This window comes from Lonchura striata, chromosome 5 (assembly GCF_046129695.1).
Source record: "Lonchura striata isolate bLonStr1 chromosome 5, bLonStr1.mat, whole genome shotgun sequence".
NCBI lineage: Eukaryota > Metazoa > Chordata > Aves > Passeriformes > Estrildidae > Lonchura > Lonchura striata.
Window position 1 is genome coordinate 57,370,949 of NC_134607.1, and position 26,736 is coordinate 57,397,684.

The 26,736-nt window shown below is 42.8% G+C and overlaps 1 protein-coding gene across 3 annotated transcripts in view; it reads right to left on the reverse strand.

Annotated features, from left to right (window-relative positions):
- Positions 1–26,736, reverse strand: part of GRIN2B (glutamate ionotropic receptor NMDA type subunit 2B) — a 224,606-nt gene that overhangs the window by 175,961 nt on the left and 21,909 nt on the right. For all 3 annotated transcript variants that reach the window (XM_021552888.3, XM_021552890.2, XM_021552889.3), the window contains exon 3: positions 11,798–12,226. In XM_021552888.3, the coding sequence (XP_021408563.1) occupies positions 11,798–12,208 (411 nt within the window). In that variant the 5' untranslated portion in view covers positions 12,209–12,226. The remainder of the gene's footprint in view (positions 1–11,797; positions 12,227–26,736) is intronic.

Here is a 26,736-nt window from a genome sequence, read left to right on the forward strand (position 1 = left end):
AAATACCCCATTCTCCAACAAGAGCCTCTCTCTCCACTTCCCAAGCAAATGTCTCCTCTGTTGAGAATTCACCAACCCCTCCTTTTTATCTGTGGTGCTGTCAGAGAAGAATCCTTTTCATTAAATTTCTCCTGAGCTCACAAGGTGGTTTGTGGGGCTTTTTTCAACTGTCTCTGGTAGATAACTAAAAGGTATTGGTAACCATCTGCTCAGTGCATGCCCTGAAGGAAAGCATGTACTCTCCTTGCTCAAACTCCTTCCATATTGCACCAGAAACAGGACATTCTCTGCTCTTCACAAGTTTTTGTGAACTGGAAGTGATGGAAACACTTCATTTCCAATGGCAGGAGTCTCAGCAAGAAGAAGCCATCCCCTTTAGAGGGAAAGCTCATTTACTTAAAGAGGGTCAGATCCACACATGGCCACCTGCAAGAAAGAACATTTCCGGCAATGATGATTTTATCTCACAATCTGACCCCATCCAGGGTGCATTAACCCTACCATCTGATCTGGCTGGCTTAAATAGAAATTAAGGAAACAAAACCATGCCAGATCTCTGACCTTTGATGAATGTAAAGAGCTGGTTAATGCAGCACGCCAAATATTGAATCTTCAGCTTGAGTAGGTTTGTGTTGGAGGTAGCCCCTGTCAGCTGGAAGCCATGAACCATCACTGCACACCACTTCCTTGGGAGCAGTTCTGCCCCAGCTGAGGTGACAGCACACACTGCCCCAGGCCCCTGAGAGATCAGCAGCCTCATCCCTTAGCCCAGGGGGAGTGACCAGCAACACACAGGGCTGTAACAAATCATTCCCCAAGCTTTCCCCTTACCCGCTCAACAGCATGACATGGATGCTAGTCTGCATGTTCAGCTGTGGTGAGAGGATCAGTAGCTTGTCAAGCTGGTGATATGGAGAACAGTATTAACTGAGTAATTAAATCATTTCTGTAATTACTCTCACACAGCTATAAATAATGTAAGCCCACACGTTCTCTCTGGAAGCCACAATAGCAAGAGAAAAGAGAGTGAGGGATGCTAATTAAAAAGAAGAAATAATAATAATAATATTTTACGTTTATACAGCACTCTACACTTTCAAAGCACAGTGCAAACAAGAATTAAGAAATGGGTAGCGTGACAGACGGGAGAGGACGAGAGGAAGGGAAGCAGAAGAAGGAAGAAGATAGGAATGAGGATAGGTGCAGAGCAGGATTTGAGACCCAGCAGGGCTGGTGATTTGATGTACGCTCTGCCCGGCCCTGTGGCAGAGCCACTGGCTCTTCCCCACCCAGCTCAGTACTGCTGCAGAAGCTGAGGGGGCAAGGACACAGCTCTGCCTCTGCAGCAAGCGAGTGAGCCGAAGCAGGAGCGCGGACAAAGCGCTGCACTGCAGGAGCTCACACATGGAGGAGCTGGCAGCCCCATCATGGAGCTGAACCCCTCCAGCACAGAGGCCTGACAGTGACTGTGCTGGCCCCGAGCCACACAGCTGGTGGAGGCTGTGAGAGCCTTGCCCCCTTCCTTGCAGGAGTTTCTCCCCCTGTCCATGAGGCCTGAGCCCTGGAACAGAGAGTGCTGGCTGAAGGAGTGCGCAGCCGAGCCAGCCCCAGGCACACTTTGGAAGACCCACTGGCCTTGCCCCAGCAGGAAGCACTGATGCCAGCATCCCAGTCACCCTGCAGAGCCATTTCTGACTTCCTTTGTGGCTCAGGGAACAATGGGAAGGGAATATTTCTGCCCAGCTAGAGGGAAGCAGCACACTCAAGGAAAGCATTGCTGCCCAATCCCACTGTCCTGTGCCCTGCCTCGGCCCAGATCTGGTCTTCTCAACTACACAGTTTCCACCTGACAGGTTTTCCACTCCCATTTCACACTCCTTATCCCATTTGTTCAGCAGTTCTGCCACCCCCTGTGCTCCCTGGGTCTTCCTGCAGCCAGCAAGGAAGCATAACCTGGGCAGGTTTCTTTTTCCCTCTCTGCATTTTCCCATCCTCCTGCTTCCTACCTTTATTTAGTCCCCCTGCCCATCTCCTTGTATCAGGATCTCTTTCATATACTCATCCTCTATAGTGGCTCAGAATACCCTGCATGCCCCCCATCCCACCCACATTTCTGCCCAGAATCCCTGCTGCACAGCACATTCCTGCTGGCTGGATCCCACCAGGATCACACAGGAGACCTCCAGCTCCAGTACAGCCTGTGCAGCCCCCAGGGCCAGGTGCAGTTTTGAAGGCACAGTTTGCAAGGACAAGTTCTATGCAAGAGATGTGGCAAACATCTAAAAGACTCCATGCATCTGTAGTTTCTTACACATACAACAAGGCCAAACTTGGAGCAGGCAAGCAAAAGCACATCTCTGGTTACAAGTCCTTCCCTGTAAGACACCCCTGCTCCAGACCTCTGTCCTTGCTCACGTGGCAAAACCTTTGGAGGAAAATGTGACAGCACTTGTGATATAGGTAAATCACATAACATCCTGTGCCACATTTTCAGCGAGAGATGTTTTATTTTCCAAATAAATAGCAAAGTAAATCAATCAGCTTGAGGCATATACCTGGCATAGGAAACTTTGCTCGAACAGTCATAGTCTGGCAAAATTACAGGAAACCCACAAGAGGATTTTATCATGGGGAATGCTGACCAAGCTTACAATAGATGGTACTATTGGCTCTGCATAAAATGAGTTCTCCAGCATGATGCAGCTATTCAACCACCACCTCTAATGGAGGTTAAAGCTTTTCGCCTGGAGTCCAGATTTTCATCTCAAGCATTATATTTACTTCAGTTAGAAAAATCTAGCAATTGTTTCCTAGTAATTAGGTCACCTTTGCCTTTTGTAGAGCTCAAACTTTACAAAAACGTTGTTACGGTCTTCTTGTAAAGGGCAAATTGCTGTAGACAGCAGCTGAGCAAGTGCCTTTCAGTCATATTTTATAGCAGAGCTGCAGTCAGGACTAGGGTCTATTAGAACTGCTGGATTCTGTTGGCACCTTTTAGATCAACTCTCCTCACTGCATGCACCTACTTTCTTTACTTTTTTTGCCTGCTCACCCTTGGGCTCTCCACATCCTTCATTCCTGTCTTCCCCCTTCCTCTGAAACCTACATTTATTGTTATTATCAGGAACCTCACAGATACACAGCTAAAAGCTATTGCCAAACACAGAGAAAAATTGCTTCAACAGAGCCATTAAGCTATTTTTCTTACTCTCAGAACTTACTCTTTTTTTTTTCCTTTATTTTCTCCCCATGATCCTAGATTCAGGAGATGTTTTCCTAGCTGTCTTTCATCTTCTTTATCCTCTTTCTTCCCTGCTCCATCTATATAACATCTTCTCCAGCACTTAGTTCAGTCCTATTTGAAAACAGCTGTAGAAACATGGTTTCATATTCTTCCCTAAGAAGTCTGGAGTACTTCCTAAGAAAAGCTAGTGTCTGAGAAAAGTCAGTGTCTGAACCTTTTTTCTTGATACACATATATATCAATAAATACTATCATTTAATGTATCATCATACATCATTTAATGTATTTCCCCAACTTTATCCTGTCATTCCTATGTCTGCTTCTGGCAGCTACACTAAGCATTTTTTCTTTAATCTTAGTCTACCTCTATTCATTGAGTATATAAATCACACCCTGACTCATTGTTCAACCAATCTACAGTACACACATACAACTGTTTAACTCTTTCTTCATTTACCAGCTCTTCCAGACTGTTAACAGAGTCACAGACTACAATTATGACTTCTTCTTTACCCTGTTTTTTCCAGCCTCTGTACATGTCATTCCCTTAGCTTCCTTCATAATCCATCCCCTCCAAACTTGGCTAATGAGGCAAATAAAGGGCAAAGAGAATAAGAGATTCCCTGGAAAGAATTGTTTCTCTCTGTCCTGCGGTTACTGGGGAATGACATGCAGATCTAAAGCAGCAGCATCAGGCAATTTCACACTCTGTGTTTTCAATTTCATTTTGAGGCCAGTTTAGGGTAGGGACAAATTTGAGTGCAATTAATTTAGATTTTGTGAGACAAGTTACTGCTTGGGGTTGTAATAAAGGACTGCCTGTCCAGACTGAAGAAACTAATCTCCTTGTCCGGCTGGGGATAGCACAAATTGATTTAAGACCTTTTTGTTGGGTTTTTTGTTTTGAAGAAAAGGGTTGTGATAAAGATTATAAATAACTATTGGTCAGAGCTCATCAAGCTTCCAGATTTTCTTCAGGTAAGTGCTTACAGACTTGGAGATGTACTTAAATATCATTAGTGTGAAAATCAAGGGACAAATTATACTACTCCAGTACCCCCTAAGAATAAAATTACTAACCTAAATAAGTTCCCACAACAATTATCAAAAAGATACTAACTCATTTGCAAAAACAACACCTAACAAAATATTCCCTCAAAAATTAAAAGCGGCCCATATAACATGAAACAACTCACTATAATAACACCTAGTTTTAAAAAAACCTTAATCCAACAACACCCAGGTCTAAACTGGATGGAAAGCAATGTTTTCCTCACAGAGACTTTAACAGTTCTATTTCCAGGTAGACGAGGACAACATCAATTGTAAGCAATAGGAGTGACAAGGTTAATTCACCTTTTCTTTACCTCAGGTGGGTTGCAGAAGTTGCGTGCAGAGCTAGGGAAGGAAAGGTCTTCTGTCCCTCAAAAGAAAACATCACTATAACAACAGAAGAAAACTAACACTCTGTACTCCTGGAGGAAAAATCCTATGACCCGAAACAAAACAGCTTATAAATAGCTGCAGAAGGCTGATGTGAAGGAATCAGACTTCACTTTTGCTTGACATTTGTTGTCTGAGACAACTTCTGCTAAAGGAGAGCACCCACACCTCTGTGTGGCCATCCTCTCCCTAGGCACTGCCCCTGCCCAGAAGCGTCCCAGGGCGCCTTAGCAGGGCATGAGCCTCACCAGGCTACCAGGTTTTGTCCTTCCCAATCCTGTGACACCCAAACTCAGGCAAAACCTTCAAGCATCAGGTGTCCAAGGCTCAGGGCAAATATAAAGTGCATCCAGTATAAATTATCAGGAGGGAAAAAGCAATTGGGATATTTTATGTAAAGTTACACTTGTGTAAGAATTCTGTCTTCTTTGTTTATTTAAAGAGGTTTTCTTGTTGCTTTTAAGTGATAAACCAAAAAGAAAGGAATTAACTCCACATTTTTTCCCTGTGACTCTTGAAAACAATACCCTAGAAAAAAGTGAAGGCCTTGAAAGGTTGTTCCCAAGAAAACTGGAGATGAACTAGTGGAAAGCCTTAAAAATTAAAAAAACAAAAAAAAAAAAAACAAAAAAAAACAAAAAAAAAAAAAAAAAAACAAAAAAAACCCCCACACACAAAAAAGCCCACCAAAAAAACAAAACACAAAAAAGTGCACTATTTTAATAGGATAATTAATTTTAAAATTATGCATTTCTTTGAAAAGTCATATGTTCATTGGAATAATACTAATGAGAGTACTTGAGCTCTTGTTTATAAAATGAGAGTTCACATTTAAGGATTTAATGGCCCTGGTGAGAGGTTAGACCTCTTAAACATTCATTTCCAAGTTTCCTAATATCTGAGAGTTTTTAAGTGCTGTAATTTATTTGTGAAGTAATAAAAACAGTTCTAGGGAAATTCTCATGTGTTAAACTTTCAAAAATATGCTGTCCATATTCCCTTCTTTACATGAATAAAAGGAAATGTTATTTTGTATAGGTTAATTAGACACAGATGTAAAAAGAAATTACAGACCCACCTGGCTTTTTATTGTATGTGTATACAAGGGAAGAACAACACTGGCATATAATACTGGCTTTTATTGTCTATGTCTCTGACTTACCTTTTATTCTTCTTCCCTAGCCTTTGCAGCAGACTTGTAATTTGAGGACACATGATACTTAGTTCATTATTTGTGAGCTACAGAGAGCTTTTGCTCTACAGAGAGCAAAAGGAAACAGAATACCAAAAGCAAAATAAGTGTATGAATCATGTCCTTAATAAAATTATTAAGAGTTTGGAGGGAAACTGCTGATTTCTTTTTATTTTATTTTTTAAAATCAAACTCATCTTTGCTAATCACTGGGTAAGTTTAAGAAACATTTAGACTATTACTATCATAAAATGCAGTTTCAAAGAGATGAAAACACTTTGTGAAATTACATGAACTGCATATAAATTTGTTTTGCAGGAAAAAAGGATAGAAATCTTTCCATGTCTGCAGATCAAAATGTGCCTTTTCCCCCCTTCTAAGCAGCATTTTGTTTGGAATTTATTCTACTTCAATTCATATAATCCATTCAAAGGGAACTTTAGCTCTCTTTTTAATTTTCTTCATTTTATATTTTTTTAAATTATTTTCCTTCACACGAGGGCTTGAAAAATTTCAGATGTCATCCCTAATGGAAATGAAACAGATTTACATCCAAAAAATGAGGTTTTCATTCCCTATGCATCGCTATTACTTAACCTTTGAAAACCTGAGAGTGAAAGTGCTTTCTTTTTAATTACAGATGTTCTGCTTTTAGCAGCGCTGTCCCAGTGTCTTTGACTTTGTCCTGGTTTCAGTGTCTATCTAGGTGCTCAGCTTATCCAACTAGTTTTGGCTTCCCTGTACCTGCAGCATCACTTTGCTGCACTCTGGCCAACAGCTACTCTCCTTCCCTGGTGCTTGACTCCCACTGTCCAACTTTGGACTTGCCTTCCACCAAAATACCAAAGAAATGACTGCTGCAGCAGCATGGCCCAAACACAGGGTGATCACAGCAACCTTTGGCATTGAAGGAGAGAGACAACATACCTTGGAAATTTTACCAGAAACAAAAATAAAGGGGACAGGGATTTATGAAGTGGGGATAAAAAGGCAGAGAAAACATTGCTACTTTGGTATAAACAAAAAAATAACAAAGCAGTAGAGGGCATAAGAGAAAAGACAGCTCCATGGTATGTGAAAAAAAGGAAGGAGAATCTGGCCTAGAACAGATTTTAAATTTCATGTTAGTTTTATGCAGCTTCTATACAAATTGTATTACTGGCACAGCTGAATAATAGATCACTCTTTCCTACTGTTTTATTTCCATCAGCATGCTGATGCATACTGTGTGTATCCCTGTGTGGACAAGCCCTGGAGAGAATAGCAAGGGATGCAGAGACACAGAAGACTGATTTTCACCTGGGAAAACATAACCATCCTCTTCTTCCAAGACATTTTTCCTCTTCTGCCTATGCACCATTGTGTTACAATACAGCTGCAAAGGACAAGAATCTCTGGCAAAATAAAATTACTGTGGAGAAGTAATGAGGAACAGTTCCTGCAAAAATGATGGCCAGCAGCTGTGCTATAAGACAACCCAAATCATTTTCTGTTCATACCTTTTCTGCATTAATTATCACCGTGTTGCCTTTTTCTGTTATTTAAAAACAAATAAATAGTCTATCATTAGAAAATGGATCGTCAGCCAAATGGTATGGTCATTTTTTAGGCAAGAAGCTAAACTTTTTTCAATGCATTTAAGTTTTGTAAATCAGAATAACAATTCACCCTTCCATTAAGATACCTATAAATATCATATACTATATTTATGTATATGAATATATATGAATAACATTCATAAATGTTATTTCCTTTTTTTTTTTGTGATTGCTCCATTACCTCCTAGCTGTGGGCAGAATTGATTTTAGGTAATATGGAAACAAAAACAAAGAAAAGCCTAGTCCAGATTTCCAGTTTCAGGTCTGCAATCCAAGATCTTGGTTTGTGTAGCTATCTGAACTGAAGCTTGGTTTGCAGTCTTGAAGATTTACTTTCATCACGAGTCTCCTAACACAGGGCATCCTCATACAATTTAATTTCTGCTTTCAAAACAATTGGAGAGAAACAAGAAATTATTTTCAATGCTGGAAGGCCAGCAGAGATGCTCTCTGGTCAAAAATGCATTGCAGTCCTCTAGACAATACAAACTGATGCTTAAAATGGGGAACCACAAAGCTGTTCCAAGTCAGCAACATCAGGCAAACTGAAGGGACCAGCAAGCTTCCACAAAGCTTTTGGACCACAGAAACCTAACAGTGGCAGTGGTGGGCATTTCTCTCCTCTCCATCTCATCTATTTTGGATTAAACACAGATCACCAACGATCAATGCTATTGCCTTTCTAATCACAGGTCCTGGTGAGATGATATTATCACCCTAGTCCTTTTCAAGGAGTCAGCACCAAAATAGGTGCTTTCTTACAGAGCTGGAACAGTGAGCACTCTTCTACCCTGTCCCAGAGCTACAACCATTCTCCTCTGAGAGGAACTAATCTGGGGTGTTGGACCCCCTCAGCCACCACTCCCAGGCCACCCAGCCCCAGCAAAAGGATGGCTGCACTTCTGTCCATTCGGAGTCACTGCTGGCATGCTTATCAATCTCAGGCACCGAAGCGGCTGTGACAGAACTCTCACTCTGCAAAGTGGCCTCTCCAGAGCTCGAGAGAGGAACATCATGTGTCTCTGCTTCACTGTTTTCCTGGAACTAAACCCAGATCACAGTGTGCACACAGATCATCTGGTCACATTCTTCTTATGCCACATTAGTCAGAAATGAAATGTAATGCTCTGTAACAGGTAAACAGGTGGAATTAGAGACACAAGCACCAAGGAGTAAAAGAAGCAAAACCATGTAAATTCCTGTATACTTATTTTTCAGAGGAAAAAGGCAAAATACAGCAAAACAAACTATATAAACATCATTTACAAAATCTAATCAAATACAATATTAAAGAATGCGAGTTTGAAAAAAAATCAGGAAAAAAGGATATTGCACTTTCAGCAATATACCTTCACCTGCTATGTCACACCTAGGGCAGGATTCATGGCACTTAACTTGAGACATCATGAACACGTTGAGGTACAGCCTTCTTCAGTAATCAGTGGGGAGACACAGGACTGTCCTATGAGCTTTTCACTGCACCCTGAATTGGGTGGGGTGAATTGTCCTCAGCTGGTGTCTCCATTACCACTGATGCCTAGACTTCCAGCTGGTGTGTAGCAAACTTCTAGATAAATATTAACTGAGATAAAGCCAGCTTCTAGCGCACATTATACAATATTTCTGTCTTTATATACAGGCCAAAAGAAAATTTGGGCTTGAAATCCTAATTTTTTTTTCTTTTTGCCTGCCCTTTTGTGCCTCAATTTACCTGCATGGTACATTTCAAAGCCCTTTTTACAAATGACCCACATTTCCTAACAGAACACTTACTAAACCCTCACTGAAGGTGAAACAATTTCACACGCTGCTCCTGGAAAGGTGGTTTGACTGGGGAGTTCTTTTTGCATTAAACTCCAGTGAAGAGGGGCTTATCTGTCACACCAAGACATTCATGGTTTCTAGCATTCCTTAGGTTTGCATTGGCACTACTGATCACAAACACACGGGGAGCATAACAAAGCTGTAAGTGCAGATCTGAACCTGTGAAATGCTGAGCAAGTTCAATCACAGCTGACTGCTGTGGGCGCTGAGGGGATGCTGAAAGAAGCAATCCATGCTTGCAGGATCAAACCTTAGCCACGTAACTCATCCACAAAGGACATGACTAAGAGTCACTGAAAACAAAGCCTCCGTCAAGGCCCTCTATGGAAAATAACTTGCCAAAGGACTTACCAGGATGACTTCTGTATTTTTAGTAGAATTTCAGTGTATTTACACTCTACCATATTTTAATTCAATTCCTCAAATAAATATTATCCATTAAAGATTACACACCTGTGGATCAGAAGATGTAAAGGTCAGCCTTTTCAAATTATTTTTCAAAGAAACCTTGGCCTTTCTTAAAACTGCAGATCTTTGTACATAACCTGCAAACCTCCTGTCTGCAAAACCACACAAAAAAAAAGAAAAGAAAAATATTGCTAAAGCAAAAGTTTCCATTCATAAGGATTCCACCTTTGAGCTCCCTGTGGGCTGCCTGCCTGCCAGAATGCTCTTTAGAAGCAAGCCAGTGGGGTACACAGGGCAGTGGCAGGAGATGCTGCCTTCCCAAGGAGAGACTAGGGACAGGTAGAAAGAAAAATCTTTTCAAAGTTCAATAGGCCAAATTTCTCTTTGAATTACAGCAGTGTAAATCTGATCTAATCCTGCCAAAGGCAATGGGGTCGTGCTGGATTTACACTGTGGGAATCTGAAATCAGAATTTGGCCTGCCACGTTCAAAGTCACAAGGACTTTTCCCAGTGCTTAGGAGGCTTTCTGTCAGTAACTCCTACACTTGTTCAAAGATGCAAGATGTCACCCCAAGTGTGTAATGCAGCATTTGAGCACTGCTTCCATGCAACACAGCAGGCAAGAGAAAATCAAGATGCAGCATTGCTGCCTGCCTGACCTCCAACGCAGAAAAGCTTCACTGTGGGTGGAATGGGGCAGTGGGAATTAGCAGATGTGCAACTATTCAAGGAGTGAGAGAAAAAAGGTCCATGATTATTCAGTGACTGTTTCAGTTTGAAGGCCAATACAAGAAAATAACACTGCATACTAACTGTATGTTATTTGGCAACTGAAGAGTTGGTCAAAAAGTGAGAAAATAATTTGTTAGCACTTTCAATAGCCTGCACTGGATTATTTACTTGCAAGGTAAATAAAAGAGAATGTGCCAGGATTTCTCATCTCACTATATCTCTTTCTGAGGGAAAGCTGCCATAGTGCCCAGGTCAATTCTCACCCTTCATTCAATTAGGCCTGATTCTTCCTAGTCAAATGTCTCAGACTCACTTAAGAGCCATCTGTAAAAGAAAAAGACTGTCAGCTTGTGTTCCTATTTACTTCTTTGGGATGCACAAAGAATAATCAAGAGGGTCTTCTCATTAAAAGCCCTGGCCTTGACTGTCTGGTTTCAAGCCTGCAGAAAAGGGACAGCCAGCTTCTCCCGCATGTTCCCACTGGCCAACAGCAGCCCCAAGGCCACTGCTAGCCACACTATCTGGCCAAATGCACATTCAGGTGTGAATTGCTGCATGTGCTGTCTGTGAAAGGTGGAAGACTTGTGTCAGGTCCACCTGCACCCCATGGAGGCTGAGTTATTAGCCTGTGAAAGATGCTACTCCCTCTCTGCATCTTGCCCTGCTCAAAAGCAGTAGCAGGATGGCTTATTTGTGTAGTAATTCTTTAGAGACTGGCTAGGGCCTGGGAATACAATGAAATGTCTGTGACATGAAGGAATAAAGTAATGCAGTAGAAAAAAGAAAGATTTAGCAGGCCTGGTTCAGACTGGTTAGTCACTTCAGCTAACACCTATTTAACTTCAGGAGCGAATGAACACTTTATAGAGAGGATAGCATTATTAAAGATTCAATTATATTCCAATTAAGATGTAAGAGCTGTATTAAGCATCCCTGAAAATACCACAATGTCCTCCAGCTACATGCAGGAAAAAAACCCTGGCTATGATCCTGGCTCTTCTAAAGTAAAACACAAGCAAAAATAAAACCTGAAAAAAAAAATCACAATTGTCAGGGGCCCTTTACCCTTCTTAAAGAAGAAGAAAAGGGCTGATTCTTTTGTGGGTCTCTTCTACCTGCTTCTTTCCCTCCTCAGTTTTTCTCTGTTGCAGGTAATTCCACATGATTAATAGGCTCTTCTCAGTAGTGCTACACACAGTTAGCTCTTTTAATCTGTCTTTGAATCTGAAGCTGTCTAATCCCCCAAGCCTTTGGCCCCATGAGACATCACCTGAGGATCACAGAATAAGATACTTCTCTTTGTTTTAAGTTTGGATCCACAGGTCTACAATAGAAGGAAGCTCATTTAAATTTACCTTATCTGCCATGATCATAGAGGAGCCTCCATGGATGCCCAGGATGGGAGTGAGAGTCTGGGCAGAAATGAAGTCCAGGATCTGGGCAATGGCTTCCTGGTCTGTGTCATCAGCAAATACCACCCCTTGAATCTTCCGGTCAGACATGAGGTCACAGATGCGGGTGATGATGCTCTTGGGATCCGTCTCATTCATGGCCACCAGCTCCACCCGAGGCACCACTGAGAGGTGGTGGAAGTCATCTTTCTCGTGGGCATCTTTGATGGCCACTTCGTCCGAGGTCCCCACCAGGATGACTGCAATGCCAATGCTCGGGTGGCTTTTCTGGGCATGGGCCCCGCTCCCTGTTGTTGCGAGGACTGCCAGCACCAGCCAAAACCTTGGAGAGTAGCACTCCACCCTGGGCCTCATCTTCGGCTCTTACACTCCCTGAGTGAGGAAGGAAAAAGGGGGAAAGTAAAACAAAGTGATTAATTGACAAGTCAATCATGCACTCAGCCTTCAAGATAGATCCATCGATCTTGCTCAGTCACTAGCTCTCACCCCAACAATCCTTCTAGTCTGATACTGAGCCCTTTGGCTACATTCAGGGCTCTGTTAAAGTTGGGGGGTCAGACCAGTCCAGCCCCTACTTCAGAATCTGGCATCACTTAAGAAAACAGCTGTCAGCAGAAGATGGGATCATGTCATCTCTCAGGTCCTGTGTCACTTTGAGACCCAAGTCAAAAGTGATAGAGAATTGTCCTTTGACAGCTGATCAGCTGTCTTTGTGAAATTAATTGCTTATGTCAAGCCCATGTCCAAGTGCTCACCCTCAACACAAAGGAATGACTGGTGCTTGAGATCAGTTTGGACTTATGCCAGAGGTACAAGCGGGGAGACTGAGGAGACCGGGCAGACAGGGACTCCCTTTTCCTTTCTCAGCACAGTCCTTCCAGAGTAAAGTGAGGACAAATGGGCAAGGTCACTGGATGTGTATGTATGTGTGTCCATTGCATACACCACCAGAACACACAGAGTCCAGTGTATAGTACAGTCAGCCATATGCTTTCCACCAATACATGATTCTTTAAAAAAAAAAAAAAAAAAGAAAACAGGAATACAAAATTTCCCAGCTGCCATGGCCAAAACTGGATCAGAATCCCCCAAGTCCATGACAGCTGTGTTTGCACAGAAGTAGAAATGCCAACAGACCTTACAGTGGTTCACCCCGAGCTACTACAGCCAGGCATGCTACATTAATCTTCTCCCTGAGCATGTCCACTTTATTTTGCAACCACAACAGTAGAGATGAAAAAACATGATGAGGTCATCTCTCCAGCCCCTACCTGAGTGGGACAGTTCCCTGCGGGACTGTTTCTCGCTCTTTCTTTATTCAGTCCCGCTTTAATAATAGTTCACATTTCCACAGCATTTTTCATCCTCAAGGCACTCTACAAACACTAATGAACTAATTCTTACAGCACCCATGCAGTGTAAATATCAAAGACAACAGAGCAGTGTCCCCCCATCTGCCTACCATACCTGTTGGAGGCAGCACTGCTTGGTGTGCCCACACTGATGTCCCAAGGAGATTTCGGGCATTTCAAACTAAAGAAGATTTTCCCTCAACACAACAGGTCTTGCTCAGCTACTCATGCCCAGAATTCTGTTTTTCAGCACCTAGGCACACTGGTTGAAATAAATACCCCAGCCCTGCACTTCTTTGTGCTACACCTCTGGTCTTGGATGTCCAAGAATGGGATCCTTCCATACTGTCCATTGCTACACATGCCTTTATCAAATTAACAGAAAGCCACAGCAGCAGGAACAATGCTGGGAAAACTTTGTGGAAGCAGGAAGTCCAAAAACAACCCTAGCTGACAGTAGCCACCCACAAGGAAAAGGCCCAAGAGGCCCCATCTTGCCCTGCCCAGAAGAACACACAGGCTTAACACACCTGCTCCCTCATTGTCATGCTAAGCAGAGAGGATGTATCCTGCATTGAGATTACCAGATAAATAAGCAGATAATAAAATACAGAATAAATATGCACCAGAGAAACCAAATCCACTTAAGAAACTGAAAGGGACTGTGGGTGCGAAGCACCAATCGATTCTAAGCTCTCTGAAGGCTTCACTTTCTGAGAGATGCTCACAAGGAGAACCAAGAGACTTTGAGAGTTTGGCAAAATGACCAGTTAACTTCATTCCAGTATGACTGTTATCCTCCAATTACGAGTCACTAAATTAGATTCCTTCACAGTGAAATGCAGTCCCCATTTCTGCAATGCTTTATTAACTTTAATGCACTCTATACGCTGTCTCTCACTCTCTTGCTCACTCACTTAAATGCTATATTTGTTCTCTTAAAATATGTCTCCTGCAGTCCCTCTGCATCAACTCATACATTGTATTATGGTTGGTTAGGCAATGCCTAGTTGTGGTGCCCAGGGAGGAGAGTGTAGGTTTTTCCCAGCCCCTTTCCCACAAGGAATAATTTTTAGGGCCTTCCAATCCAGGGCTCAGCATCCCAGCAGGAGCTATACAGGCAGTCATGGCAGCTGTCAGCCTTCACGCCCAAGCACATGCTTCTCCCAGTGGGAAAAATGGCAGCCAAGAAACTTATTCCCTGCTCTTCACCTGCATTAAGGCAAATAAATCACTAGCATCTACCTCCAAGCAGGAGAAGAGAGCCCAGATCCTGAAGAGCACATAGGTGCCAATCTGCTGGGTGTCTGTGCCCCACTCAGGCAGACTTTTCCATTCAATACAAGATGGAGTTATCTGCACAGTGCCAGATCCTCAGGCTTTGGCCAGATATGCAGGGAGCAGCCAGGACTAGGAAGAATCTAATTCACAGATGAGGCTGTCTGTGGCTCCGTAGCCAACCTGCCATCTCCAATTTGGATCCTCAGCCATAAGATCTCCCTGGATCAGGCAGAGCAATGCTTAGGTAACCTGTGTTGTACTAGCCAAGACATTCCTTTCTCCATCTCTCACTCACACATTACACATCTGTCATGCTCACAAGGTCTTTCAGATGCTCCATGGGCAGTCTGTGTGAGAGACAGCAGTGCTCTTCTAAGCAAATATAGCAGGTACCAGGTCCAGGCTGGGCTCCCTTATAGGATGGGAGCTGGGGATGTGATAAGGGAGGAGAACATCAATAAATCACACCCACCCTAGGGCTGAGTGTGGTTTTCACCATTCAGCTCCCACAAGGCAGCATAGGGGTGAGCTGTTCAAAGACTAAATCAGGGATGTTTTATGGTGTTCCAATCCCTTCCCACTTTGGGGCTGGCTTGTGTTCACATCAGTAGCCACTCTCCACACATCTGCTCACATGCACCTGCTGGCTGTTAGAGGAGGGAGAGACATCCCAACACCATCCTCACCTCGCATTCCTCCTCTGGTCTGGCTCACTGGAGGTCCCTTTTGAATATCTGCCAGTAGAAACAAGGCAGGCATGAACAACCACAGACTTATTATCAGATTAAGGGGACTCCAAAACTACTGTGAAAATGTGTTTCTGCAGACAGAGCAACACATTTTGTCCATGATTTCCACGGTGTTCAAGTGCAAACATTCAAGGTACTCAATTAAGAAAGCACTGAAGGCAGCATACAGACCTCCTTCTAAGTGTGTTCCTGTTTCCAGTGAAAAAGCAGGATGGAGAAATTCACACACAAATAAATTCATAAGCACCTGACAAGGCTACAGCTGTAAAACAGGGCATTTAGCCTTTGTCATTTCAAGAAATTTTAATGATTTTACAGTGTAATTTCACCAGTCAAGAATGATTATAAAAACATGCAAGTATATTTTATTACCAAGTGTTGTACATGAGCAGATTTTCCTTTAGAGGTGGTATGGGGCAACACAGTGTTCGAAGTATTTTCTGTGGTTTTGACACTCCAAAACAGTTTGGTAAATCCCAAACTCCAGACTGGTAGGTAAAATCCTTTACACATTACTGCACACTATTATATTGTCTCTGACTCCCTAGAAAATAATATATGGTAGGGCCATTAAATAAAGTGGTTTTCCAGACATATCTATATTTAGGTATAAACATGTCAGTAAAATCATTATACCTCTATAATCTTATTTACTTACCAATAAAATATATCCACCACTGTAGGGGAATGCAGCATGTACTTACTGCAGAGCATTGTTACACAATCACTTTCAAATGGGAAGTGAAAGCTAACTTCTCCAATTGAAAATGCAAGAGGAATGTAGGTAGTCAGACAGTAATTATTCCAATTGGATTTTAGCCAGGACCAAAGGTTAGATTGCTTAAAAATATCATGAGAACCTTACTTGACACTGCACTTTTACGTGGATCAGACCTAAGATAAGTATTAATAGAAAACTATTAGGCTGCACAGGCAAAATACAGCTCAGCATTAAGAGATAGTTCTGGATGATATTTCAAAATACAGAAATTACACAAATAGGTCACTGTGCATTCAACCAGACTAACTGTAAACAGACTACTACTCCAGCAGTGTACAGCAAAGCCAGGCCATATTCAGGTCAGGTAAAGAAACTGAGGCAGAACAAGAGCTGGTCACAGGTTTCTGGGGGTAGTTCTGCTGTGTGCCGACACTAATACCTCCTCCGGCTGCAATTGTGCCTTGTAGGTAGCCTTGCACAATACCCTCCAGGAAGGGTCTTTGCAGGCTCCCCAGACCCAATCTCCAAGTTCAGGACAGCAAGAAGAAGGAAGTCATGTAATACTGCAGTTCCAGACAATAAGCCGTCTTGAAGACAGCTTTCCTAATTAAGAGGAAGACAGTGCTTGGGACAAGAGGCTGAACAGGAATACTGCCTCCATATGGGAGAATGAAAAGCCTATCTCCAGCCTCCCCCTCCTAGGCTTCATTGGAGGGCCACAAGGAAGTTCCTATCCCAGTGTTTTTTGGGCTCTGCTCACCGGGAGCTCTGATGCTCTAAGCACTGCTTAGACTGCAAGCCACCTAATCTGAATTCAACAGCTAATTTTGTATCTGTACCAACTGCAATGCTAATTCCCAAATGTACTCTCCTCACTAGCCCAATCCAGGCCTTGCCACTATCACCACCCTCAGTCCCATAACTACCTAAAGACAGATGTCCTGCCAGACCCAGTGTGAGACATCAGCATTACCCTTTGGCATTTGCTCACCTTTGACAGCATCTTAATTCACACTACCTTCATTTTCTCTGACAGTTTGAGCAGTATCAGGCAATGAACTCTAAAGCAATCCTTATGTTTCAGGATCTAGTCGGAGGTAGGAAGAACTCCATCTCACCTGTGAAATCTTTAAACACCTCAAAGGTGCTTTGAGCCTACTATCCAATACACCACCAGAGAACAAGTGCAGTAGAATAAGCTGCAGGGAAGTCAGCATTGCACTAGATGGCTACTGGGCTGTCACACAAGGAAATAAAAGTATGTCCAGATCAAAGAAGAACACTATTTCTGTATTTACCAATGGCAGAAGACTAGTGGCATTTTTATCTTTTTGTCTACTACCAACCTTATGGGTAAACTGGAAGAGCTAAGAAGACCCATGGGAAAAAAAAAAAAAAAAAAGCAGCCAGTCAGACTCCTAAGAGCTGGGTTTTAAAGCTATAAACCACACCACAGTTTACACCTAAGTTTCTCCATCTCTCTGATTTTTGATTACCCAGTTCCAGCTTAGGACATCCTCTCAATCTCGTGGTTACTCTGCAGTGTAGACATGTTGCATATTGTATACCTCTGAAGAGGCATTCCTCTTTTTCTAACACCGCTGTAACTATTATCCTACCACACCTTCAGCCCAGGCTATTTGTACATTGACAACTCTTGTGTTGCTGTGTCCCATATTACTGCTTACCACATAGGTGACATAAGTGCCCATAAATCTTCTTCTGGCTCACAGCCCTGGTGTTCCAGGAATTTTGTCAACAGACACAAAGAAGAGGAGAATGGATCTGGGGCACGATAGATGTGTCTTGAAAGTGCCTGCACACTTCAAGTGCTGATAAACAGAATGAATGATGCTGCAGGAAAATCCCCATACATTCAAAACAGAAAGATGGCAGAGATCAGAGACAATGGAAGTGCCATACACAGTGGTGAATGCAACAATCCAGCACCTGGACCAAAAGGGTTAATTATGGTGACCTTGAGTAAACAGCCTTCCAAAGGCATTTCAGTACTTTGAGATGAAAACTGATATGGCTTAGTTTATTTTAACTAACTTTGGACATCACTTATCATTCTGAGCTAGAAATGCTCCTATGATAGTGGCAGAAACAATCCTCCAAAGTCTTTTGAACAGGTCTTCTTCCTATTCTTCACAAGCACTCCCTCTCCAATATGTACCTTTGTCCATGCCTGTAACATCCCACAGATCCATTTCTATCTAGCATACAAAATGTTTCAAACTTTCCCTTAACTTCTCCCAAGTCAGCCTTGTTCTTTTGGGGGATGCATCACATACCCCCAGCCAAATCCTTCAAAGCCCTTGGAGCTCCCTCACTACCCCACTCTTAACTCTCTTTCCATAGACACTGGGTGGAAAATAGCACATTTGTTTACTTCTATTCTCTATTTATTTTCTTCAAAGCTGTTCTATCTTTATTAAACCAGGTACAAACTCCTGCCTTGGGCAGTGTCAGATACATCAGAGGCTAGTTTGCCTCTTTCTATCCAACAGGTGTATGCAAGAATAAGGTGAAAAAGTGCTTCCCCTTCTCTACCCCATGCAAAGGAGAAGAGCAATTCTCTCCCTGCACTTAAGGCAGTACAAAAAATGCTTTGATCATCAATTAGACCCATATCATTCCCAATAGATGAAGAACTGTGTCTCATTATTTTAAGCTTGCCCAAGGGTAAGTTCCCAGTGTCCTCCCCACTTCCTCCCACCCACATACTTTACATATCATGGCTGATGGCTTATACAGCCACAGCCTGCAACCTTCTGTTGAGACCAACACTAAAGGATTCATAGAAATCAAAAATTAAAACCCTCTGCTTAACAGTCTTGCCCTTCCCCCAATCACTTCAGGATTACTGTCTACAGCACCTGCTTTAGCACACTACCTGCTCTGAAACAAATCAAACAGTAAGATTACCACTGCCAGGAGATGGCTCATATTTTGAAACATATCCCTAAACTCAGCCTAAATTTTCCCTTTGCTCAGCTATCCTGTAACTTTATTGATATCTCCTTCATTCAGCCTAAACCATTTCTCCCTCTCAACTCACCGTTTCCACTGTGAAAATGCTTGTAGGTGGTTATCTGATCACCCCTTGAGACTTTCCTCTGCTGCAGGAAAAGTTCAGCTGTGTTTATTGCTCCTCATAATTCAAGCCCCCTTGGATCCTCATCGGGATGAGCAAGGGAGAATGAAGGAAATGGCTGGGCAAGGGAGCGAAGGAGCGGGTCTGACCTGCTTACCCAGGCTGGCACACACGTGCAGAGCTGCAGGACTCAGTGTCACACACACAAAAGCTATTAAGAGAGACAGCAGGTCAGTCTGGCATTGCCCAGTGCCAGCTTCTAAATGCCAGAGCAGAGAGGCTTGGCACAGCCACCCCTCTCTGCAAGCCTGGCTTGCGGAGCCAGGCTAGAGCCTCTATTCCCTGCCAGGATCTCTCTCTTCCCCCAGCATCCTGCTTAGAGAAGTTTAGAGGGTTGAGACAGGTCCTCCCTGCCAGAGACTGAAATATCCTCACCACCTGGAGGGTTCAGTTGCCACAGCTGTCACTCCATGCATGTGTATGCTCCCCTTGAAACAAGGGATTTCAAGTGGCATAGACCATTTCCCATGCAACTGCTGTCTGCCCCACCTCAGAACTGAATCTCAGCTCAGAGCAAGACCACCCAAATCAAGGGACATGCTGCTGCATGTGGGGCCCCTGCACAGGATTTCAGCATGGTTGCAATTCAGCAGCTTTCCCTCCTGAAGTGCAAGACTCACTTTAAACAGGCAGCAGAATGCTGCACAGAGCAACACCAGGTTTGCCTCTTAAATAGAAATAAAGCCCTTTGAAAATGCATTGGACAATCCCTTCCTTCCTTTCTTAATTCTCCACTTCCAGTTTTCATTTCCAAGCAGGAATCAACAGCACATTAATAACTTGAGGATATTAAAGACCGCAATTTCCAAAAGATAGGGATTTAAATACCTCCAATCCATTAATAACCATGAGAAATGCATCTTTAACTTCACTTGGATGGTTTGGAAAAGCACATCCTTGGTATTTCTCATTATCTGATGTATTAATTTGAGGTTTTCTGTTCAACTTTAATCAACTCTGCATTTTATGCATTGACAGATTGATACAATAAATTTCAAAATTTAAAAAACAAGGAGAATTTTCATTCCAAATGGTGGAAATTAAATGGGAAAGTTGATTTTTTCCAGACTCTCTCATGCACCTCACTCAGTACCTGCTCATTCACTGCATCATTTCCTTAAAGGGAAAACAGAGCAGGTAAACAGAGTCTGCACTGGCTCTCAAAGGCAGCTGCCAAATTCCACACCAGTGCCAAGATCCCCATTCATTACTCAAAGTCGCATATCAAGGGACACTGTTAAATTATTTGGATGCCAGACATAAACCTTGTCAAGCCAATTCAAAATATTTTTTTTAAACATACCATAAGCAGGAAAAAAATATTTTCCTTTTTAGGCCAAAATTGAATGTTTTTTTCTTCTACAAGTCTGAGAATTCTAGAAAGGGCATCTAAGTCAGAGGGAGACAGGCTCAAACTACACTTGCACTTTGTACATAGTCATCCAGTTTGCCTATCTTCTCACATACAACGTATGACACGGGATACAGTTTTAAAGCATAAAGAAGCCCTTTATGTGATCACATTTCGATTTTAGAACCCATGCAGCAGGGACAAGATAGGAAAAAATATGCACTGCCTCTGCTCATGATGGCAAACTTCAAATTTGCTACAGCAAATCTGAAACAGCCCTAAAGCAGAGTGCCAGGGTTTACCAGGCCTGATCAGACTCTTATGAAGGTGTTACAGACAGCAGAAATGGCAGAAAAGGTGACTTGATGCCTGAAGCACCAAGATGTCATGAGGACAAAAGAGCTGCTAAGTGGAGATAGTGGGGTGGAGAGAGAGATGCATCCTGTGAGCTGACCCAGGACAAAGCTGCGGTGCCACAGACGTGGATGAGCCACATTTCACAACCCACCAACATCCCTCAGGAGCCTCATGGCCTCTTGTTCTCCACTGCTATGTAGCATTTTGGAAAGTGAAGTTTAGTCACCAAGGGACCCTGTGAAAGTGCCAGCCTTATTTATGAAATAAGACAGAGAATTAATCTGGAAGTGAGAGGGACTGAGATAATGGGTTTAGCATGTGGAAATAGGCATGACAAGGCCACTGAAGCCAAGAGTCAAAGACAAGTTCTGGCCAAGACACTAGAAGTGATAGAGGAGTACCCAGAAAACTTTGGTTTGAGTCTCTTTTGTAACTGCCTGTCTGTTGATCCCTCCCTTCTCCTCACTCTGATCCTTGGTAAAAGACTTATGTTCCCATTATCATTACTTACTGAAAAATAAAACTAAGTCTACCCAGAAGAAATAATAAGACAAGACAAATGTATGACACCTCAAAGGGTGCAACTGAAGGTATTTGGAGCTGTACACTCCCTATACAGAAGCATCCCAAAAACACTCATCACTTTAGAAAAGCTTGATCCTTACGCTAAACACTAAAGCCAGGATAACTGGAGAATTGATAACTGCAAATCAGAAAAAAATGTGATAGTCTCATTTTTCTTTTCCTTTCCATCTTTCTTCTTCCAACCCAACTCTCTTCCCTTACCCTAAAGTTCTGAGTTCAATGACCAGTAAGGGACCAGCCATCAAGCAGCTGGATACAATATGCTTTCACAGTACATTAGTGCTGTGCACCAGACCATGCTGTGCCTGCCTGTGTATGACAGGTCAGGGCCAATTCATCTTACTGAGACCTTCAATCAACAGTGTCCAGAAAGCTCTCCCAATTGGAGGGACCCAGCCCAGCAGCCACTGACCTATCCCTCTGCTCATCACTTGATCATATTTATAGTGCTGCAGTGTAGGAAAGATACACAGGCAAAGCCATGTTGAGACCACAGCTCATCACTGGCTGTTGATGCTTCAGGGACAGGGATGGGAAGACCCAATCCAGTGCAAACAGACCAGATTTGGCTCAGCTGAATGCCATTTCCATGCTTTTTTTTTCCTGGTTTTTTGTTTTCTCCAGCCTCTCAAATTCATTGATGCTGGCTACTTCAGGCACCTTTCCCAGTACCTCATTCAACTGTTAATTCCTCCTCATGCCAGCAAGTGCATGCAAGGAGGTACCAGCCCATGTCAGCTGCCAGACCAGCTCCACCACTGACTTCATGGTGCAGTTCAGCTCCCTTGGAACACATCTGCTTTACACAAAAGTCACTATAGCTTATGTTTGCAGCAGGAAAAAGAAGCATTAGTAGCAAAAGTAAAAGATAACATGACCAGAACACGACAATTGTCACAATAGTGAATACTAGTAATGAAAAATCAATAATATGGACAAAGTGTAGCCCTAGCTCATTAATGCTTTAAGATCAGTTTAGTTTTAAAATAACATAAGAAGTCTTAGTGAAAAAAAAAAAATAAAATAGAGTATTTCAAGATTCCCCATCAACTTCCTTCAAGCTACAATGTATGTCCTACTCTACCACCCTTCTCCATCCATCATTTTCTGCAATCCATTTTCTGTTCTTCATGGCTCCATTTCTCACTTTAAGCACTGTCATATTTTTGATCCATCCTTTTTATCTCTTAGTTCACTTGTATTCAAACCATTCATTGTCTGGGTTTAAGTCTTGAAAGCATGGAGGGAACAAAACACGAGTGAAGTCTTGTTCTAATTCTTCATATCACCATCTAAAACCAATAGGCATTTTTTGAAAGTTTAAATGCCATTGTTTTTTTTTTTTCTCATCCTTTGCCTTCTTTTCCTCATCAGAAAGATGGAGACACATCTTCTCTGCTTCATAGAGTTGGAATGTTGAATTATTTATGGTATTTAAAGTACTTTTGACTCTCAAGCAATAGAAGCTACAGGAGCAATTATTATTGCTTTCCATTGCACTTACCCGAAGGCAGCAATGTCTTCTTGTGAGATCATACCCAACATTACTCACAGGATCCCAAGAGAGTGTATTAAAACCTGTATGTCCAAGATCTTGAGGACAATAAATCCTAGTTTAGCTAGAAGCAGAGAGAAAGGAAATCCTGTAATACCACAAATACTTAGCAACTGCCAAGCTAATTCCTGATACTCAATATCAACTTTGCCACATTGACTCAAATCACAAAACACTGCTGATCTGTAGTTTTTGATGAAACATGTTAGCAACTGCGGGTTTATTAAACCTATGCTCACAAAAATATCAAAACTCATGATTTATTTCACCTAGTCCCAAGCCTTGCTGGCACGGAAGAGCAAGAGCAATGCAGAGCTTTGGTGAGGGAGGCAGAGCTGCAATGGGCAGCCAACCTTCAGGGGTGGAGCTGCAGCTCTTCTCAGCACCAGGGCTCAGCCTCCAGGCAACTTCAAACCAGACCTAGGAAACTCCTGTTCCATCAAGAGATCTGTCCTGAGGGTCTGACACAGATCCAGGAGGTCTGGTTCCAGTAGCTCTTAGACAGTGGAAATGTAAAGCCCAGCTCCATTTCAATTCACTTGCAGAAGCTCAGAAAGGAGATCTCCTAGGCATGGGTCTCCAAAATGGAGAGCCTGGATTTAATTTGATCTGGGGGAAGGCGGGAAGACCAGAGTCAGCAGGCTTTACAGTAGGAACAAAAAATCTTGGGAGCTGTAGTTCATTCCCAGACAAAATCCAAGAGCCTGTAGACCCCAAGAGTCCTGTCTGCGGCTTCAGTGTCAGAGGTGCCAGAAATCTGGGACTCATGGAGAAGTCCTCACATGTAATTTTGAGGCCCCATGCCCTTAGATCAGACCATGAGTTACAGCAACCCACAACTAGAAGCCCTGGGAGCTGGGGGAATAAAATACAGCTGTGACAAGTACACCACAGTAAATTAGTGACCCTTACAGGTACCTCTGAACTTGCAGTATCCCAATATTTGCAGGGAAAGGGAGGGGATTTTGACATTAAGTTTGGACTAGAGACGTTTCAGCCTCTGAAGGTAGTCCCCCTGCCCGGAAAAGCTTCTTGCACCCTGTAGGCTTGTGATTCTGTCAGACTTCACAAAATACACTGCACTGTGTCTGAGCACCCGAATAGCACCTGGGGAGAACACAAAGGGTTTTGAGGGGTTCTGGAAGTCACAGGGTAGTTGTTGTCATTGAGACATTTACAGAGAGAAACTGCTCTGCTTTGGGGGATTTTTCTGTTGAGCAGGGACAAATGATGATGGCTGGAGTAGTCCTGGAGTCAAGGGAAGATATGCCCATCCTGATTCAGTTTCTTCTTTCAGTTCCCACCATTTCCTGGATTACACTGCCACAGAGCAATGTTGAAAGACTAGTGCATTCCCACTGCAGAATTAATTATAAGGTAAAATAAGGGTGTGTATATATTTTTTACATGCACACACACACGGTATATATTTGTTTCTATATAAACATAAAGAGTTTGTTATTATTGTTTATTTTTATATAAATTTAGAGGGTATATATGCACTCCATCTCATCTTGAACAAGGAGACGGGTCTGCATTTCTTCAAAGGTGGAAATTAGATGAGAGAAGCAGCTCTTTACTCCTTTCCTTTCAGACCTGAAATAGCACCAGTTCCCAAACACATTAAATCCATGTATTCCTGAAAACAGGAAAACTTAAAAACCAGCCTGGGACAGAAAAAGAAAAGGCGGAGACAACATTCAAGTTGCATCCCTTTTATATTTAGGATGTCCCTTGAAGGAAATAAGCTTCTAAGTCAAAAAACCCAAATGTTACTGCTACACCAGAGGCCAGCACCCTGCAAAAAGCAGCTGTTCTCCCTCCCAAGAGTTGTTTCTGGGCTGGAAGAAGAGGCACCACTCAGACAGTGGGTGGGGGTTCAGTGGCTATAGTGTCAGGGCTGTCTTAACACTGCCCATCTTGAACTGCTGCAACAGCACTGAGGTGCCAGTCCTGCCTTCTGCAGGACTTTTATACAGCCCTGAGGTTATAGTGGCAAATAACCACCATGTTAAAGCAGTCAGTTAAGATGGTCTTTAACTCTGTCTCACCCTTGTTTGTATACACCAGTACCAATACTGACATCCTGAACAGCCAAAGATTATATGCTGCAAATATTAGCCATCCCCAAAATTATGTAGATAAAGCAAACTCAGCTGTCTTTATGAACTGCCTCTCTAAGTGCCTTGGGCACACCACCATTTCCCTTTAAACCTCTCAGGCTATGCTCACTTTGGGGGTTTTTATGTTTCTTCTACTCAATATAGCTTTGATTCTTATCCAGGCCAGGTCAAGGCCACAGTGAAGTGAACTTCGTAACTTCATGGGGTCTCCAGTTTCAAATTTAAAAAAAAACTATTAGACACCATCCTTGCTTCCTGCAAAACCTCTGACATAGCCCTGCTTTGGTGTCCTGTTCAGGATGACAAAGTTGCAGGACCTTGATTCTAAGCCAGGAGGCATTTCTGCATGCAGCCGTGTCAATTGTTATATTTATGAAGATGCCAAAGTATATTAAAATTCTCAGAGGCCTTTGCACTATTCATTTCCACTACTACTGCACCAGAGGGGTGTAAAGCCCCTTTGATCTGATGTGGCAACATCTTAAACCTACTTTGTACAGGTGTTAGCAACTTTGTGAGGCACTGCATACCACAGGAGAGGGTTCATGATCTATATATAGAGCACACATCCAGAGAGAAGCCTCTTGCCACACTCCTATTAGTGTTTGTCTCAGGGGAGAAAGGGAAAAGCTGAAAGAAATGACACTTATGCATCATCAACTGACTACACTGTTGGTGTTGCTCTGGGATCCCCTTCCTCTTATTTTTACTTTATCTTCAGAGCCTGCAAAGCTGCAAGGATTCTCCACCTCCCTGACCATATTCCTAACACAGCCCTGCCATCACTTCATCCAGAGTCCCAGTGTACTTCAGCAAGACAAAAAACAATACTCATTTATCATTCCTTCTTTCCTAATTAAAGAAATCAGAGGACTCAACAGACCTGGAGCTGAGGTGAGTCTGTGGGCAAACTGTGCAGCCCTTCCAGGTGATTCATCCACCCAGGCTGGCCTGGCATGCAGCTAAAGAACCATCCTCTCCAGATCCATCTGCCTTCCAACTTCCCCCCACTTCTATAATTTTTATTTATATATAAAATACAATTGCCTAAAATAATATATTTTAAAAGAAAAAAATAAAATAAAGAAAAATCACCACATCATACTGAAAATATCAGGTACCCAGACACTGGGGGAAGAAAATGTACTCAGGCAGTGCATCAACTCCCTAAGGGAGGTACTCAGGTTTGAGTTACTGCCAAGATGACATCTGTAGGGAAATAAGCCACCAGATGCAGGGAATGGACTGCAGGGGCCCAGAGCAATGGGAAGGGGAGGGAGGGAAAAAAAAAAAAAAAAAAGAGCATGCAAGAGAGAGAAATAAACCAAGAAATTAAGCAGTCCGGGTTGTTCATCACTAGCTATTCTGCTTTACAAATTTTACAGGCATTTTCCACTCCCTATCTCTGCGGAAGTAGTTTCCCAAGTGTCCCGGTACCTGTTTCAACCCATCTGGCTTGCTACAGCCCAGCCCAGCAGATTCTCAGCCAGAAAGGTTTCACTGCCTATTGGATCAGAGAAGAGACATCTTCTCTAGGTATTGTGATCTATGGGTTCCCTCACTTCTTCCCTCTACCTAAAGGGTCCCCAGTCCCCTTATAAAGAAAAAATAATCTCATACACATTCCAGCTTTCAAGGCATCTTCCCA